Source organism: Lemur catta, chromosome 5, assembly GCF_020740605.2.
Source record: "Lemur catta isolate mLemCat1 chromosome 5, mLemCat1.pri, whole genome shotgun sequence".
NCBI lineage: Eukaryota > Metazoa > Chordata > Mammalia > Primates > Lemuridae > Lemur > Lemur catta.
Genome location: NC_059132.1, coordinates 31,865,635 through 31,885,810, shown reverse-complemented (window position 1 = coordinate 31,885,810; position 20,176 = coordinate 31,865,635). Strand labels below are relative to the sequence as shown.

Here is a 20,176-nt window from a genome sequence, read left to right as displayed (position 1 = left end):
AAACGATGATAGGAGGCAAGGGATGAGGTGTGATGCCCAATGGCATGATCTAGGTGGGGCATTCTCCTCGACTTACACCACGCCTCTGGTTTGTGACTAGACAGTAGGTACTAAAGCTCAGTGGCATGTGTTTGAGTTAGAAGTCTACTTTTGGGGGGATAGGTAGATAGTTACTAACCAGTAGATGGGCTCTAAAAATGAATCTTGAATTCCCAGAGTTTGCCCTTCTCTACACATGGCCATGCCAGACTCCAAGAATATGATCCTTATACTGTGAGGCAGTTGCATTTTTAGGATTTTATTTTCATTTTTAAAAGGTAAAACTAAAACTTCACCATGGTATGAACCAATACAATATATTTTTCAGTAATGCTTGAAGAATTTTTGCTTCTTTCTTTCCTTTTCTAAACAGTTGAAAATACTAAGTTATTGAGTATGAAATGTCTGATTTCTTTACGCACTAAGTTTGACAGTTGCTATCTCTGACATTTCACGTTGACATTTCTTGTTTTATTTTTATTGTGAAGGTACATCCCCAGTCTTTCAAATGCGCATTTTTGCCTTGTGATTATCTTTCAAATTTTTTTATTGGAATTTTTGTGAAACCATGGATAAGTCAAAAATTTGTGTTATTTCCAAATATGAGTTCTTTCATGGAACCATACTGCTTAGCTCAAAATATCAAGTGTTTGGGAAGGATGTGGCTAATGAATGCACAGTATGTTGAAGTTCTGTTCTGGTGATTTTAATCTTGAAAATGAACCATGTGGTTGACCTGAGACCAACGTGGATAATGATGAGCTGAAAGCTATAGTGGAAGAGACTCCATTTCAAACTATGCATGAATTAGCAGCAAGGTTTGATGTTACTACTCCAACAGTACTGGACCATTTGAAATAAATCGCCAAGGTAATGAAGCTGGATAGATGGGTTCTACATGAATTGGACGAGTGTCAGAAGAGAATTCGTCTCAAAGCTTGCCTTTCTTTGCTGTTACTACATAAAGGTAAACCATTTCTACACCGTATTGTTATGTGTGATGAAAAATGGATTCTTGTTGAAAATCGCAAGCATTCAGCACAATGGTTGGATAAAGATGATGTCCTGAAACACAGTCCAAAACCAAATATTCATCCAAAAAAGCTAATAGTGTCTGTTTGGGGGTCCAGCACTAGTGTTACCTACTACAGCTTCATGAAACCTGGTCAACTGATTACAGCAGCTGTCTACTGCAACCAGTAGGATAAAATGATGAGGATGCTTGCCGTTAAGCAGCCGAGATTGGTCAATAGAGATAGGCCAATCCTCTTTTAAGACAATGGGGGTGGGCACAGTGGCTCACGCCTGTAATCCTAGCCCTCTGGGAGGCCGAGGCGGGTGGATCGCTCGAGGTCAGGAGTTCGAGACCAGCCTGAGCGAGACCTTGTCTCTACTAAAACTAGAAATAAATTATCTGGACAACTAAAAGTATATATAGAAAAAATTAGCTGAGCATGGTGGCGCATGCCTGTAGTCCCAGCTACTCGGGAGGCTGAGGCAGTAGGATCGCTTAAGCCCAGGAGTTTGAGGTTGCTGTGAGCTAGGCTGACGCCACGGCACTCACTCTAGCCCAGGCAACAAAGTGAGACTCTGTCTCAAAAAAAAAAAAAAAATACAATGCTTGACCACATGTTGCACAAACAATGCTGTTCAAACTATAGCAGCTGGACTTGGAAACTCTCTGTCATCCGCCATATTCACCAGACTTTGCACCGACTACCACTTCTTCCAGGCTTTGGACCACTTCTTGCAAGAAAAAATATTCAATTCTCAACAAGCTGTAGAAAATGCCTTTTGCAATTTCGCCGCCACTCACTCTCCAGGCTTCTTCGCTGCTGGCATAAACAAGCTACCAGTAAGATGGCAAAACTGTGTCGATAGTTTGTTTAGGCACATACTTTGATTAATTGTACTGCTTATTATTTGAGATATAATAACTTAAACTTTTGATTTGAAATCAGACATTTTATATTTAACGACCTAATGTTTTTCTACTGCATGTCTCTAGCTTTTTAACATAAATATTTATTTTATACAAGAAGTGCTTACCAGGTCAGGTGTGGTGGCTCACGCCTGTAATCCTAGTACTCCAGGAGGTCAAGGCGGGAGGATCGTTTGAGGTCAGGAGTTTGAGACCAGCCTGAGCAAAAGCAAGACCCTGTCTCTACTAAAAATAGAAAAAAATTAGCCAGGTGTGGTGATGTGCGCCTGTAGTCCCAGCCACTTGGGAAGCTGAGGCAGGAGGATCGCTTAAGCCCAGGAGTTTGAGGTTGCTGTGAGCTAGGCTGATGCCAGGGCACTGTAGCCCGGGCAACAGAGCAATAGAACAAGACTCTGTCTCAAAAAAAAAAAAAAGAAAAAAAAAAATTGCTACCATAAGTACAGACTACATAACATAAAATTATACTTACACCTGAATCTGATGATAAACAGTTGATATAGAATGATCATAGAGACTGATCATACTGGATGCTGAGATACAAAATTGGCAACACTCCATAACACTGAAATGACACTTAAGAATTTGACTTTTTTTTTTTTTTAATTGATTTCTCTTTTTAGGCAGAATGGCTAATGCAGATCTGGTGAAGTATGGTTTGGCCGATGTGGTAGAAAATCCTGGTATCATCACTGATATAGGGATGAAGGCAGTCAATGAAGTTTTCTCCTGTATCAAATATCTGGCAATTTACAATTGCCCCCACCTGCACAACCCATACAATTGGATCTCAGGTACTGTAGACTTAGAGATAACAGCTGTATTTTATTGATATTGAAATAATATGTCTTTGCTTTCTGTGTATGATATGTTTGTATTTCTAATGTAAAATGTAGATTTTTTGTGTGTAGATTGTTTATACAAGCTCTGGGAACCTTTGACAACCAAGTTAGAAGTACATTCAGTGCCTCTTTAAACTTCTGAAGTCCTCTGCCTAGAACTGCACTGTCCAGGTTATGGATTCAAACGCCTTGATCTTTACATGTACTACTTTGGGTTAGATATGTAAAACTAGGGTTGATGTTACCTAGAACCTAGGCTATTCTAGTTGTTTTCCCTGAATTACCTTCAAAATGGCATATGATCTGAAAGGACAAAATAGGTATATGTATATCGAAACATTTTGAATTAGGTGACATATTAAACATTAACCTGAGGTGAAATTTTTTGTTGACTGGAAACCCTAGTCTGTATTTGACCTCCCCTCCTCACCCAATCCCCTATGTGTAGAAGTGTGACTTTTACACTTGATATTTTATTCTTGTGGTGGGAGTTCATTTTCCTCTTTGAGAGTGTAATACTACTGGTTGTTTTAAACGCCCTTTTAAATACCTAAATTTATAAATCTCTAATATTCAGAGCTGGAGAAAGTTTTCCTTGCGACATCCACTTGTGACAAAGCTACTCACTGACACCTGTAGAACAGCCACCTCTGCTCTTGAGTCGCTTCACAGGGACCTGAATCTCCTTACAAAGCCACTTTCTAGTCCTGTTTTAGGGCTCTGGAGCTTCTACCGAGATCGCTTATTGAAATGGCCATGTCTCACCTACCAAAAGTTAAATTCTATTCCTGGCCCAGCTGAACCAAGAAGTTGTTGGGAAATATGAACTTTAGGATACAGCAGGCGTAGATCGCTTTAAAAAAATAACATTTATTGGGTTTTTGGTTTGTTTGTTTTCTTAAATACAGAAGAGTATAAAGAAGAAAACAAAAAAATGGCCTATAATCCCATCACTAAGAACTCCTGTTAACATTTAAAAAAATAAAAGTAATACATGCACTTGATAAATTTCAAACAGTACAGAAAGGTACAAAATGAAAAGTCTCCTCTTCTCAAAGGTAACCATCATCAACAGTTTCTTGTATATTCTTCTGGACAAATTACTTTGTGCATATTGCAGCCTATATGTGTATAGCATTTAAAAATGATTTATATATACAAAAGGATCTTACTATGTATACACTGTCCTATAGCTTGTTTTTTGCACTAAGTATAATGGGGAGAGCTTTTCATATCAACGAGCATATTCAGCTTTCCTTCATTCTATTGATATAGCTGCATAATGTTCTATTAAATAAAATTGCCATAATTTCTTTATCCAGTGTCTTATTGTTGAAAAGTCATGTAGGTTATTGAGTGGATCACATTTAAATCAGGGCTGACTGGATTTCAAATTAGTGCTTCCCAGGCCATTTAGTTTTTACACAAAATTAAGGTATGTAAACATAGCTTAGAGTCATCAAGTTTTAGAGATTATGAAATAAGGGACAAGTTAGTTAAAGAAAACAAGATTTGAAAGTCCTTGTGACCTATAGAAAAATTCATCAATAATGAGTAAAGTGGTACTTAAATTCTCTCTGGTCCTGTCATTTCTTCAACAGACCACTCAAGGTGGACTCGATTGGTCGATATCAACCTAGTGCGGTGCCATGCTTTGAAGCTGGACTCCTTTGGCCAGTTTATTGAATTATTGCCCAGCTTGGAGTTTATTTCACTGGACCAGATGTTTCGTGAGCCACCCAAGGTAAGTCACATTTGAGAATTTTTATTTACTTATTTTGATACTCAGGGAAGAAACAAAACAACCTGTGATTTTTTTTTTTCTATTTAATAACATGCCTTTGTCGTGTTATAGTTGGTCTTTTTACTGTCAGCCTCAGTGAAGGCATAAAGGTTGTAATGATATATAGCCTCCTGTTCCTATAAATGAGTGTTAAGGGGTCCCTGGGGAAGGGAAAGGAAGAAGTAAGGAAGCTGTCTCCATCAGTTCTGTATAATCTAAAAGGTAAGGTAAGGATAAGGCTGGAAATTTGAGCTAAGATAAAAATGATTACTTGGAGTAATTAGGTGGTAGATTAAATCTCTAATCAGGAACCCAAAGTATAAATAAGGATTTGGAATTTATTTGGAGAATGTTTTACTTTACTGCTATCTTCTCTATTAAGTTATATAAACTGGGAAATCTGAGGTTGCCCAGTTGTATAAAATGTTATTTTAAAACTGCTTAAATTCTATACTCTCAAGGTAATAAAAATTTTACTTAACTAATTCTTCAGCTAGTTTTGTTCTCTCTTGTCAGTTATTAATGGTTGTATTCCCACTGTTGAAGCAGTGCAGTAAGTACAAGGGGCAAAGCTCAGGATTTGAGGTCAGAATACTAGGTTTCAAGTCCCAGCTGTAGCACTTACTGACCATGTGCTACTGGGCAAATCTTTTCCCATTGTGTATTCATTGTCTGTAAATCAGGCTACTAACACTTTATCTATTAATAGCTTGAAGTATTATGAGTCTTAAATGAGCTGTTCTCTGCCTGTGTGAAAGCATTTAACAAATAAGTGCTTTATAAATATTAATTCTAATGTAAAGGCAAAATGATGGCTCTATTAAAAATGAGGTGTATGTTCTACACTAACCCAAATTAACAAACGTGATTTGGTTTTGCCTTAGGGCTGTGCTCGAGTTGGTCTGAGTGCAGGCACAGGAATTGGGGTTTCCTCGGCCCTTGTTAGCAACCAGAACTCCAACAATGACAATGATAATAATGCCCAGAATAACAATGCCAACCTCCATGACAACAATCACCATCACCCAGATGACTCAGATGAGGAGAATGACTTTCGGCCAGACCTGCAACCAGGAGAGCAGCAGTTTGCAGCCGACGGTAACCCAGATCTTTTGTGAGCTCCAGATAGAAGTGATTTTTATTTTGGATCATGTTTCTATGACTTTATCCTGTCCCTTTTTCCCTTGTTTCAACTTTTCACTTTCCACGTTGAGGGGAGCTAATTGACAAGGCACACAAGGCGGTGGATGCAATTTTCGTATTTCTTTGCTTGTTTCAAAACCATCTTTGTCCGCAGAATATATAACGGTGCTTGTAGAATGAAAGACTGATAGATGCCATGGGGATTAGGGTGCAATGGTAACCTTAGAGGCCTGACTCAACTGAGAAAAAGATTTTTCCTCCCCCAAATAGGTAATTCATGAGAGTAGGGATCTTGAATATCACTACTGTTACTCATCACCTAGGAATACTAGGAATACTAACACATTGTAGTAGGTGCTCAGTAAATATTCAGATGCATTCAATGAAAGAAATTGTTTAAACAACTTTTGGATATTGTATTAAGTATTTCTATAGGTTATTCTAACAACCTAAAAGCAATTGCTCAGCAGCTTTGGAAAACCTAATCACATAGATATACGAATGTATTTCTATTCATGCCATTCCCTGCATAAAAACCTTGTAGTAGTTCCCCTCTGCCCACAGGAAACAATTCTAAGCCTGTTAGCAAGGCTTTCCAAGCTTTTCACAATCTGGAGCCCAGGCTACCTTTTCAGCTTATTTTCTCTTTCACACCCTTATCACAACACAAACACCTGTGCTTTATTAGCCCTGGTCTCCTCACTCTTCTGAAAAATGTTGCATTCTTCAGTGTGGAAGTAAATGAAATGTCACCTTATCTCAGTGAACCCTTCCCTGACCCAACAGGAGAGTTACTTCCTATTTTTTTTATCTGTTTCTTTGCACTTTTGGACTGTCCTAGCTCTTAACAAATATATTCTGACCTTATTCTGTGTGCCTAACATCTCTGTCAGAATGAGCATGTCCTCTTGAGAAAAGGAACTGTAAATTTCCCACCTGCTTATAGTGCCTGTAGTGTAACAGGCTCTGGAAACACCTTGGTTTAAATCCTAGCAAACTATTAATACCTCTAAGCCTCCATTCTCAGCTGCACAAATGAAGCTAGTAATAAATCTGTCCTCATTTTGGCACTAAATGAAATCTAGTTATTGCAGGATAGAACTGGGCAAAAATTCATAGTGGGAGACAAAACATAAGGGGGGGTGTGCTATTGTATGTTTAAGACCAGAGCAGATTCCCGTCTCCATGAAATCTCAAACCTCACTACTATATATTCCAGTGACATTAATCTGAATTATGTCTTTTGGGCTTAATTATATTTTGCTTTGTTTCTTTGTTAAGTATATGACTTAGTATGAGTTGGATGGACTTTCTCCACAAAGCGATCCTTTCCCATCTGTGGTTTTCTCTTCTGTAGACTCATCGGGCACTTCTTGTTAACATTTCTACTACGAAGCGCAGTTAAATGCTATTCTTTCAGAGGGGGCCTAGTAATCAATGGGAATGTTCAGTCCTCAGGGCTGCCACAGTTTTGCTGCTATTGTGGTTTTTTATACCTCTCTTGGTTTTTACTTTGTGTTTATTTTTAAGCATTAAATGAGATGGAAGACATAGTGCCAGAAGATGGAGAGGTGGTGGCTGAGAGTGGAAACAATACTCCAGCGTGCAGTCAGGCAATTATTCCTGTGGATGTTGATGAGGAACAAGCAGGTAATCGTGTGACTCTTCCATATTTATCCTTCTGAAAACTACAGCCTGGCTGTAATGAAGAACATGAGACCCTGAGAACGACTGCTTTTTCACCTTACAGCTAATGATGTGCTGTATGCTGTTTATTTTTGAGGCCTGTAATATATTATTGGTATTCTTGCCCTGTATGTGTGTGTGTATATCTTACTAAAGTTTTTTATTACTTGTAACTACAGCAACAACTGCTTATTCTATGTAACCACAGGTATGTGTCCATGTATATAGAAAAAGCACTCAAATTGTTGCTGGGAAAAATAAATGACCTGATTAAATCATCTGCTTGTACCCTCCTCTTATTTCAGAGGGGAGGAGGAGCAGTGGAGAGGTTGACTTTTTTCAGTAAACAGACCAAGGTTTTGTTTATGTCACTGGATGACTTAACAGCAGGCTATAGAGTCATAGGCCCTTAAAAATTACATACAACCCTTTGCTTTACAGATGGAGAAACTACTATTCTTTTAAAAGTGAATCATATCAACACTTGTGTGCACATATGGAAGTAACACTCACAGGGCATCAGACAGGAGGGTGGGGGAGGAGATATTGGGTAAATTCACACCTAACGGGTATGGTGGGCAATGTCTGGGGGTTGGGCACACTTGTGGCTCCGACTTGGGTGGCACAGAGGCAATATATGTAACCAAAGCATTTGTACTCCTATAATATTCTGAAATAAATGAATGAATGAATGTGAGTGATATGCTCAATACCCCTCAACCAGTGATCAAGGGACAGAATCAGGAGTTTTTTCACTCCTGATTTATTGGAAAGACGTTGCCTTTGAAAATGTCTTTACCTTGTTTTAAGTATCTTACAGATGCAATCACTTAATCAACAAATATTTATTGAGTGCCTACTCTGTGCCAGGCATTGTACAATGTAACAGGAGACAGACAGGCAAGCAAGGTTCCTTGGAGCCTCCATTTTATTGATGGAGCTTATATTAGTCACTTGTCAGGGAGAACTGGGTCATAAGGCTAAAGGTTTAAAAGCTGTACTGCCAAGTAGATAAAGCATTTTTTATATATGTACTCAAACAAAATGTAACATGCATTTAGCCTTCAAGAGTGTGTCTCCCACATCTCATGAAATAGACCTATACTCAACAGATGCAGAGTTGCTCACCAGTCCTATAAGTTTGTGAGGTTCATCTTCATTTGCTTTGCCTTGGCTCATACATTTGTAAATTGGAACAATATGTAGCCTAGTTTTAAAATTATTACTAGGATTATTTTGATTATTTTTAGAATGATTTGTGCTACTTTTTAAATAGCAAAGTTCCTATAGGAGGATGCCATATGATCTTCTATTTTAATTTACCTTTAGAAATGTATATAGTTGATTGGCATATTAATCATACTTAATGTTGATATAATGCTTTAGAGTTAAAGTGCTTTCACAGTATCTGATCTCATCCAAGTGTATATTCCATTAAAATGAATGCTAAGGGAGGCAACATAGCCAAAAAACATCTCTGGGATTCTAGATCCCTAGAAATAGTACTTTGCGTGAGAGCATTTCTGGGACAAAAAAGTAACTGTTAGGCTTGTGCTTTTTGTTCTAGGTCCCAGTGGCCTTCAACGTGTAGTAAAACCAACCCCAATTACTGTTCATGATTCAGAGAGCGATGATGAGGAAGACAGCCTAGAACTCCAAGAAGTCTGGATTCCTAAGAATGGTACTCGGCGTTACTCTGAACGTGAAGAAAAAACTGGAGAATCTGTGCAGTCCAGGGACCTGTCAGGTGAGAAATTGTCTTACTCTGACCTATTAGTGAGAGTCACTTTCAGAACTGACACACTTGGCCTTTATTAATGTGTCCCTATTGCAAATGATGGTACAGTTCACATATTCCTTATGAAATGTGATAGGAAGCAAGAAAGTCAGTTGCCCAAGTAAGAGGGGGAATCTGGGGGGTGCTATAGTGGGTGAGTGCAGCACAGCAAAAACATTGTGGAATGAGGGCTCAGGGAGGGGAAGAAGGAAGGATTGTCAATCCACAGTGGAAGCTTTAGGTAGCCACGGCATGAGGGTGTCAGAAATTAGCAAGAGGTCTGTGCGTCATGTAAAAGCTGACAAGTAAGTCATCCACAGCAAGGAAGAAGCAACCATTCCCGCAGTTGATAATCTGTCCAGTTATGCTTAGTCAATATTGGTGGCTGGTTTGGTGCTTGAGGGAGTCTTAAAGTATGTTTTTATAATCCCTTGTCTCCCTTTAATTCTAGGCAACAGCCTCTGCCACTTGCCTCACCAAGAAACTAGCATTCTCTTAACTTTTAGGTTCATACTTCTTCCTTGTCTTTCCTTCGCTTTTGTGTCTCAGAACCATGTGCTCACCACTTTTGGCAAAGGATGGATTTTTAAAAAATTGTCCACTCATTTTCCCTTGGGTACCTTTACTCCTTAATGTTTGAGTGTTCAGTATACATTTAACACTGTACCTGAAATATATATACACTTCTGTGTATGGAAAGTTCAGTTCTTTAGACTTGGAATAATTTACTAATCATTGACTGATTATTCAATTTTTAATTTATTTCTTTTAAGAAATTCAGATAACTTTGCACTGTGTTTGAAAGGAGCTTTTATAGAAACTGAAATTTAGGAAAAGTAATGTGACTAGCTAACTAACCTAATGTTTTCCAGAAAGTTCAATTTCTAAATTTAGCAACTAGATCCTCTGTCAGCCAGATAAAACTTTGTTTATTCCTTTATATATATATTCATTGAGCCTTACTGTGCCCCAGGTACTGTGTTAGGCACTGTGAGGTAGCAGAGATGAGTAGAAGTCACAATCTGTCTTTCTTTATGAAACTTCCAGTCTAGTTTAAGAGTCAGATCGAAAACATAGATAACAGTATTACAGGACATACACTACTGTGGCTTCAGGGTAGGGGTGCAGACGAAATTGAACAGAGGTCCAAGGCTGACGACTTGGGGTGAGACCAAAGGCCCTGAGGTAGTAATGCAGGGGTATATTCAGAGGAAAGTTGGGGATGGGGTATAGAATGGATTCAGAAGGGATAAAATGGAAAGGTATTTTGGAATCAGATCCTAGAGAGCCTTCAAAGCTGAGCTAAGCAGTATAAAGCAGGTAGGCACTAGGAAGCCATAGAGAACTTTTGAGCAGCTCCATGATGTCATCAGTTATGCTTTAGGAAAATCAGTGTACATTGTTTCCTGTTCCAAATTTACTCTTGCCTTTTGTCCATAATTTGTACTGAAATCTTTTCTTTTCCTCGGGCCGTTCTTCTTTTTCTATAAGCAGTAAGTGGAAAAGGCAAGACTCCACTTCGAAAGAGGTACAACTCCCATCAGATGGGCCAGTCGAAGCAGTTTCCCCTCGAGGAAAGCAGCTGTGAGAAAGGCTGTCAGGTCACCAGTGAGCAGATCAAAGCCGATATGAAAGCAGCTAGGGATATTCCTGAAAAGAAAAAAAACAAGGATGTTTATCCCAGCTGCAGCAGCACCACCGCCAGCACAGTGGGAAACTCCAGCTCACACAGCACTGCTTCTCAAAGCCCCGACTTTGTAAGGACGGTGAACAGCAGCGGCTCTTCCGAGCCTAGCCCTACAGAAGTGGATGTGTCCAGGCAGTGTGTCTGCTCCCCCGGTGGGTCAGAGGACTCTGAGGCCATGGAGGAGGGAGATGCAGAGAGTTCTGTCTGCCCCAGATGCTGCTATCACAGGCCCCAGGAATCCCAAAGGAGAACTAGCAGGTGTTCTGATGAGGAACGTCCTTCAACCAGCCGAGCCTGTGTTGTGAATGGCCCGGATGGTACGAGATCCGCCTTTTCCTTTAGGACTCTGCCACAAGGGGGGTCTTCAGGCCCAGCACATGATGAGAGGACTAATGGGAGTGGCTCTGGGGCTACAGGTGAGGACAGGAGGGGGAGCTCCCAGCCTGAGAGTTGTGACGTGCAGTCTAATGAAGACTATCCTCGGAGGCCCCTAACCAGGGCCAGGAGCAGACTGTCCCATGTACCGCTGGTATCTGAGTCAGGTATGACAATGCTCCCAAGATTAGCAACTGCAGGGTAGGGATGGAGGAAAGCATGAACTTATTTCATGAGTTTTCTTATAAAAAGTAAATTTAGCAAATTCTGTTTTGGGGTTCTGTGAATCATACAGACTTTGAACTAATTTTCAGCAATTGTTTGGTGGGTGGGGTTGTTAAACAGTTTGTAAAACATGCAACCTAGAAAACTCAAGTAGTTCGGCTTTTAAGAAAAATATCACTGTGTGTATTTACCCTAAATATAACACTCATTCTGATGTCTAAGTCCCAGTAGATGAACTCTGCTTCCATCTCCCACTCAGGGAAGCCTTAACCTAGGAAAGTTTTAAACCTAAGCCAAAAGGTAAAGACCTTAAGTTGCTAGGGCTGGGGTAACATAGTGCAGCTTCCTGCCTCTGTGTCTCCTTCTGCAGTACTGAGTAGTTTTTTCAGAAATCAGTTTTGCTCCCAGTGAGGTTTGCCAGGAAGTGAGCAGGTAAGTAATTAGTTTCACTGAGAATTACTTTGTTGAAGATATCAAAACATACATACATATATTTAATTTCATTAATATTTATAATCTATAGCCAAGGCATTGGGTTAAGTGAGGATAAGCACATTTCTTAATCATAATTCTGTTTCTATTTCTGATCTTATTTTCAAGTAGCCCCTTCTGCCTAAAACATTATTACTTGGCAGTGAATAATAGTGTATTTTAATTTTCTCCAAGTATCCGTCAATTTTATAATCTTAAAATCAGCTCCAGAACATAGGCAGAGTCAGTGCTTTTTTACGTATTACCTAGAGCTTGTTGAATCATATGGAGTTAAACTAACAAAAATAAGCTTTTGTGAGATAGATATGAGATTTTAATTATGTGCTAATTATCATAGTAACATAAACTCATATTAAAGTATATGAGGTTTATTTTGGGGGGTGTTTTGTTTTTTGTTTTTTTGAGATGAGACTTGCCCTGCTGCCTGGGCTAAAGTGCAGTGGCGTCATCATAGCTCGCTGCAACCTCAAATTCTTGGGCTCAGGTGATCCTCCCACCTCAGCCTCTCAATAGCTGGCACTACAGGCACATGCTACCAGGCCTGGCCAATTTTTTAATTTTTTTGTAGAAATGGGATCTTGCTGTGTTGGCCAGGCTTGTCTTAAACTCCTGGCCTCAAGCAATTCTCCTGCTTTGGCCTCTGAAAGTCCTGGGGTTACACACATGAGCCACTGGGCCTGGCCTAAAATGAGAGTTTTACTTGAAGATTTCATTATGCCTTGCGAACACTAGTTCTGCCATTGGTAAAGATACTTTTCCCAGCTTGAGTTTTAAATGTTTTATGGTATTGTTTTTAATTGTGGTAAAATTTACATTATATAAAGTTTACCATTTTGTAGTGTACAATTTAGTGGTACATTCACATTGTTGTGCAACTGTCACCACCAACCACCTGAACTTTTTCGTCATTCCAAACTGAAATTCTGTACACAGTAACTCCCCATTTGTTGCATGTTTTTTCATATTTGTAAAGTCAGATTCATGTGTTTTTTTTTATGAGTTCTTTATTTTTATGCTGTGAAAGGCCTTCCCCCCTACACTTGGTTCAGATAAATGTTCACATCTTCCCATTTTTTTATTCATCTATTTAAAAGTTCTTTAATTCAGTGGAAGTTTTATTTTAATCTGTGGAACTAACTTTATGTTTTTATTCCAAGTTGTCAGCAGGTTGTTTGAGTACTATTTATTGACATCCATTCTCATGCTATTATTTTGAAATGCTCTTTTATCATGTACTAAATTCTTAGTTATACTTAGGGTTATCCCTAGGCCTTCTATTCTGTCCCAGTGTTTTGTCCTCTTTTCATCATTTTTCAAAATTTCCTTGACTAGTCGTGCATTTGTCTTGCATCTTTATAGATGTGCTTTGTAATAATTTTATCAAGTTCCAAAAACCAATCTTGTTGGTTTTTGTTTGGAAGTACATTAAAGTGGTAACTGAAAAGAAAATTGTCATTTTTATAGCTGAGTCTTCCTGTTTAGGGACTGCTGTGTGTCCCATTTTATTTGTCTTATTTCTCTTGGTAAAGTTATAGTTTTGTGGTGGTGTTTTAATATGGATCCTTCATATTAACTTTGGGGTTTTCAAGTTTTAATTTTTTGCCATGTGTTCTGCTTACCCCCTTTACCATTTCACTCTGACCTGTTTCACAACTAGAACTTTTTCTGAGGTTAAATAATTCCTTGGATTTAAAAAAAAGAAAAGAAGAGAAAAAATCTCATTTATGTTGTACTTTTTACTATTATATTTTTTATCTTGTGATTTTTTTTTCAATTTGAGAAGACTTCTAATGTCTGTAACTCATGTGTTTATAGTAGGTAAATTATTTCTTAATATTTTTTAAGCACCATATAAATGTCCATTTACTCTCAATAACAGTTGTTCTGGGGAAATGTCAAAGGACTGATTTTAATATTAACCAGGTTCCTTTTGGAAAGAACAAATTATGTGGGTGGCTTACAAATTATTTTTAATCTAGCATGGTTTTGAGACCTATTGGCCATTCTGCTTTAAAAATTTAAAAGAGAGAAATCCAGAGTAACAAAGGTACTCACTTGATTGTTATGGATTTTTTTAAAGCAGTTTAAAAAAGTAACATTTGAGCTTTTTATTTGGTTGATTGGTCACCTTGTAGAGTGTTAAACCCATGTTAGAAACTACAGTGTAATTATTTGTTTTGTGAATGCCTACTTTGGAAATAAACACCTCTAAGTTGTTTTTATCCTCACAGTATAATAATTTATAAAGTAAATATCACAGAAATAATTAACTGGGATGTCAAAGAATAGCATTTAAGATTAGTATAGTTCTTTGCGAGGCATGGTGGCTCATGCCTATGATCCAAGCACTCTGGCAGGCTAAGGCAGGAGGCTCGCTTGAGGTCAGGAGTTTGAGACCAGCCTGAGCAAAGGCGAGACCCTGTCTCTACTAAAAATACAAAAAAATTAGCCAGGTGTGATGGCACACGCCTATAGTCTCAACTACTTGGGAGGCTGAGGCAGGAGGATCACTTGAGCTGAGGAGTTTGAGGTTGCAGTGAGCTAGGCTGACACCAAGGTACTCTAGCCTGGGTGAGAAAGTGAGACTCTGTCTCAAAATATATATATTAATATAGTTCTCATAAATATTAAACTTTTCCCCTGACACCTCCCCCCCACCAAGACTGGATTGATCTGCTTTTCTCTGTTTCTCTAGCATCTTCAACACTAACGTGAACCATACTATGTTATAATTTCGTGTTTTACTGTCTTTCCAGTAGACTATGAGCTCCACGAGGGCAGGGATGGTGTCTGCTTTTTCACCATAATGTTCCTAGCTTCTGGCACCATATTTTATACATTGTATGGGGGGCTCAGTTAATAATTGTGAACCACTAAGAATTATCCCTAAATAAAATTAGTTGTCCCGAAATGTAGAGGGAGGAATAGAGAATAACAACAAACACAACTGTTTGCCTTTTACATTGGGAGGCCTTTGTTTTTCAAGGTCTTCTACATATAAAGTATAACTCAGTTTTATAACTTTTCTTAAAAAATGTAAACCACCAGTTTGGGCATGCTGGAGAGCAAGAAACTTAACTTTGAACCCCATATTCTGATTGATTAAAGGGAAGGCGAGAACACTCTAGGAAGGTTAGAAGTTTGAAAATTAGATCATGAAAGAAGAATGCTATAATAGATGACCCTTATTATTAATAGAACACTGTCACAGAGGAGAGGACTATTTCTTGTTTTTATTTTTGTAGTACTGGGAGAGGGAACCAGGACCTAATAGAGGTTGTAACAGATGTGTGAATTTTAGTTACCAGGTGAAATGTGCTGCTTTCAGAAGGTTCTAGGTTGATGAAGATAATTAGATTTTGCATGAAGTTCCTTCAGGATGCTACAGGAGAATAGCTGCATTGGGTTGCCTAGTGTTTATATTTTTTTAGGAACCCTAGGATTTTGCTTGGTTTCAGGGTCCTTGGAGGAAGTTTGATGGGTAGAGCTCTTGGGCTCTTCACCACCCCCGCCCCTGTGCCCACCTTCAACCAAAGTAGTCGCTTTCATTTGTTTTGCTTAGTAGAATTTCACAAAGATTCCAAATGGTGGAGAAAAAGTTTCTTAGACTAGATCTCTAGAGTTCCCATCTAAGCCAAGCTTTTCGGAATTTGCAGTATTTGTACCTCATTTCCCTATCTTTCTTTCATGTTTGAGGTTGCAGAATTAGCAAGTGGAATGTTTGTAATTAGCAGTGGTATCTAAAAGAGCAGTATGGTGGGTATTTAATTCATTAAGGTCAACTGTATTTCATTCAGTGTGTGCTCTGCTACAGTTGATTAAGTATCAAAAGTGAGGACAAGGACTTTTAATGCATTTTCTTAAAATTATCTATGTGCTTATTAAGTTTTAGGTATGAATTTAGAACTTGTTTTTAAATGAAATCAAGATAATGCTTTTATAATTGAAGTATGTTGTTTTAGAACAATACTGGTAAATAAGTTAGGGACGTACTAGCCAGGGTTTGACAGACAGAAGATTGCAGGTTTTCTAGCTTAGTGACTGGTGCCAGATTTCCTGGGTTTGACTCTTGGTTTGCATTTAACACTGTGGCAAGTTCTTTTATCTTCCCATGCCTCGGTTTCCTAATATGTAAAATGTGGAGAAGATTTATCTCAGAGCTATAATAAGGTATAAATAAGCTAATTATAATTAAAACCCTTCAAACAGTGCCTGACACACAGTAAGCGCTCAGTAAATATTTGTTATTCTATTTATGTACCTGTGGTGCATTCCTTCTTTTTGAGTGCCAGTTTATTCAATAAGTATTCATTTTAGTTCATTGATGGTGGCTGACATTGAAACAAAGATGAAATAAGACAGTGTTGTTGCCTTTAAGGAGCTTTTAGTTCAAACGGAGAGACAAAACAAGTATACAGGAACTTCAGAACGATATATAATGTTTGGGGATCCAGGGTGATTTGTTAGAACAGGTGGTGGTGTTTGAGCTGAACCTTTCACTAATGGGTATTTCAAAAAGGCAAGCCAGAAAACATGCTCTGGGTGGAAGGAGCTGAAGTAGTTGATGGTTATAGAGACATTGGCAGTGGAAGATGACTAGGATATGGCATGGGATAAAACGGAGAACAGGTAGAGCTAGAGCATAGTTCCAAATGTCAGGCATTGAAACATATTCTTAGTGCAGCAGTCAATAATTTAAAGTCTTTTTAGCAGGAAAATCATGAGTTTAATCTACCAATAGTATTTAGGATGGGGTGAGTCAGACTAAAGACAAGCATGTTGATTAGAATGGGTCAGGTATGAAAAGGGTGTTATGTTTGACGTAGATACATTTGAGATAGTGGGGAGTGATTCTGTTTTGAAATTTTGTCCATTGGAAATACTGATCAAACTGTATTCCATTGGGGAACCAAGTTGTAGATTTAGGAATTGCCTTGATGGAGTTTATAGTATGCAACTAAATATGTTTGAAGGAAAGAAAGCAAGGCTAAAATTTGGATTTTCTTTTTGCCTTTTCTAGAAGTTGCCAAAACTAAGCCACGTCATGCCATGAAACGGAAACGGACAGCAGATAAATCCACCAGCACCAGTGATCCTGTGATTGAGGATGACCACGTGCAGGTAAAGGGAAAAAAACCCTCATTTATCTTTATCACAGTCCAGTTCAGTTCTTGAATAATGCAGATGAACTAAAGTTTCTATCTTTATGTAGTTTCTTTCTCCTAAAGAGAAGAAATTGGTAACACTTCTCAGTTGTACCAGTGAAAACATTTAAGCTTAAAAAACAACAAAGAACAGAAAAATACATTCACATGTAACTTTTTAATTTTTCTCCTTGTAGGTTCTTGTATTAAAATCCAAAAATCTTGTTGGAGTCACTATGACCAATTGTGGAATCACAGATCTAGTGCTAAAAGATTGTCCCAAGATGATGTTCATCCATGGTATGTATTTGGGCCCGTACAATAAAAGCTCATAAATATTACAATAACATAACTATTGTTTTTTAAAAGGAAACATTGTGTTGGATTATCTCTAATTCTGTTCTTGTTCTATAGTTCTTAGATAATTTTGTAGTGTTTCTGAGGGTCCATGTGTAGAAATTTGGTTCATCTTTTAAAATAGCCTCTCCTCCAAAAGATAATTGCTGCCTGATCTGGCAGCATGGATTAACAGCATGTGTGGGCTTTGAGGTCAGACAGACCTCACCTTGAATGCTGGCTCAGACATTTGCTAGCCTGTGTAATTTGGGCATGTTTTGGGGGACAGTAGTGACTGGGCCGTAAGTGCGTAATTGAGATGATTAGTCATATTCTTAATTCATGGCACATTATCATTAGGCCAGTCCCTACTTTTCTTCTTAGTCCCATTTGTCCCTCACTGCCATTCTCATCTGTTCCCACCATTCATAGTTATGGATTGAATATATGTCTTTCCAGTGTACCTTTCATATACTTAATATATGTCTGTTTCACATATATTGTTTGAACTTTTAAAATTTGAGATATACAGTATGTCCTGTACATGATCTATTAATTTTTCCTTTTCCTCTGGAAATTATATTTTTGATAGCCATCCATGTAAAATTATGAAGATCTGATTTGCTTCTTGATTTGGGCAAATTATATATTCTGTGTTCATTTTCTTCAGTCTGTAAACTGTGTACAACTATGCTTAACTCATAAAGCATTTGAGAAAATTAAATGCAGTGACTGATGTGTCTGTGTATGTGTATGTATGCAGGGCATGCCTCAGAGATACTGCAGGTTCGATTCCAGACCACCACAATAAAGTAAATATTGCGATAAAGAGAGTCCCACGAATTTTTTGGTTTCCCAGTGCATATAAAGGTTATATTTACACTATACTGTAGTCTTTTAAGTGTACGATAGCATTATGTCTAAAAAACACAATGCATATACCTTAATTTAAAGATACTTTATTGATAAAAAATGCTAACAATCATCTGAGCCTTCAGCAAGTTATAATCATTGTGCTGCTGGAGGATCTTGCCTGGATGTTGAGAGCCTTGCCCTGGGTTAGGCTTTGGCTTAAGGAAATGTGCCTGGTTTGATCTTCTATCCAGACCACTAAAGGTTTTCAACATGCCTTTTTCACTAAGCTTAGTCATTTCTAGCTTTTGATTTAAAGTAAGAGGTGTGCTACTCTTCCTTTCACATAAACAGAGGCCATTTTAGGGTTATTAATTGGCCTAATTTCAATATTGTCATGTCTCAGGGCATAAGGAGGCCCCAGGAGAAGGAGAGAGATGGGGGAACAGTCAGTCACTGAAGCAGTCAGAACACATACAATATTTATCGGTTAAATTTGCCATCTTTATATGGGCATGGTTTGTGGCACCCCAAAACAATTATAGTAGTAACATCAAAGATCCCTGGTCACAGATCACCATAATATATATATATGGTAATAATGAAAAAGTTTGAAATATTATGAGAATGATCAAAATGTGACAGATACAAAGTGAGCACATTTCTGTTGGAAAAACGTTGCCGATAGACTTGCTCGATCCAGGTTTGCCGCAAACCTTCAATTTGTAAAAAATGCATTATCACAGTAAAACGAGATATGCCTGTATATGTACATATACACAAACATACCCACACACAGTACAGGGTCTGAACTCTAGTAAACACCAAGTAAATGTTAATTTGTATTATGTTAGTACAGGGTGAGCATCCCTAATTCAGAATTTTGAAATCTGAAATGCTATAAAATCCAAAACTTTTTGAGCAGCAACATGACACTCAAAGGAAACATTCATTGGAGCATTCTGGACTTAAGATTTTTGGATTGGGGTGCTCAACCTGTGAGTATATAATATAAACATTCCCCTAATTTGAAAAAATCTAATATCCAAAATACTTGTAGTTCCAAGCATTTCAGATAAGAGATACTCAACCTGAATTACAAAAAAAATATTAAAAGGTTTTCTTTTCTTTGTACCTCTTCTTCTATTTCAGTACTATAATAAACGAAACAAAGAAATCCCACTAAAAGGTGTTTACCAAACATTTTGTTACAAACTGGGAAAATCCCAGAAAGGAGAGATGAAACTGAGATTCAAACACTACCTCTCTCTGAGTTCTACAAGAGTCCAGACCTTGAGGACCTCAGGCCCCATGGTCACTCTAAAGAGGTAGTACTTTTCTCCATCCCAGTCAATGAGATCTTTGATCCTAAAACAACTAATAAATCACTATCTCCTGAGTTTCCTCCTAAAACAAAAAACATGACCTCAAAAGCTCAGAGATCATAACAGCAGTGCTGTTCACCCTAGCCTTAGAGCAGCAGGGTAAGAATCTGTCAGCACTCCACCCTCTGACCCTGAGCTCTGAGAATCTAAATAAAGCTCGACCTCCAGACTCTGCTAGTTGGCATCTCATTCCATTCGTTTCTTTACTCTGAGCGCTATGAGGACCTGACCAGTTTTCATGTCTTCACTTGACTCTGATGATTCTCCTCATACCTTCTCTAACCTAGTCAGGGATCGCATGGCCTCAGGCCCAGGCTTCTGCCCTTTAACACACTGCCTGCCTCACTAGAAAAAAAAATTTTTTTCCTTGGGGCCACAGTGTTTTATTATGAAAATAGAATACAAACTTCTAAAACAAAATGATCCTTCCTAATTTAATGAAAAATTTGTTTTTTTTTTTATTGTTTTCTG

At 38.2% G+C, this 20,176-nt stretch overlaps 1 protein-coding gene across 5 annotated transcripts in view; it reads left to right on the top strand.

Annotated features, from left to right (window-relative positions):
* FBXO38 (F-box protein 38) overlaps positions 1-20,176 on the top strand; it is a 54,846-nt gene that overhangs the window by 28,842 nt on the left and 5,828 nt on the right. Inside the window, exons 10-17 of one of the 5 annotated variants that reach the window (XM_045551425.1) lie at positions 2,602-2,772; positions 4,422-4,564; positions 5,488-5,701; positions 7,277-7,396; positions 9,000-9,179; positions 10,704-11,213; positions 17,009-17,109; positions 17,330-17,432. In XM_045551425.1, the coding sequence (XP_045407381.1) occupies positions 2,602-2,772; positions 4,422-4,564; positions 5,488-5,701; positions 7,277-7,396; positions 9,000-9,179; positions 10,704-11,213; positions 17,009-17,109; positions 17,330-17,432 (1,542 nt within the window). Of the gene's footprint in view, positions 1-2,601; positions 2,773-4,421; positions 4,565-5,487; positions 5,702-7,276; positions 7,397-8,999; positions 9,180-10,700; positions 11,439-17,008; positions 17,110-17,329; positions 17,433-20,176 lie in introns of all 5 variants that reach the window. The other 4 variants (XM_045551423.1, XM_045551421.1, XM_045551424.1 and 1 more) reach the window with 4 other exon arrangements.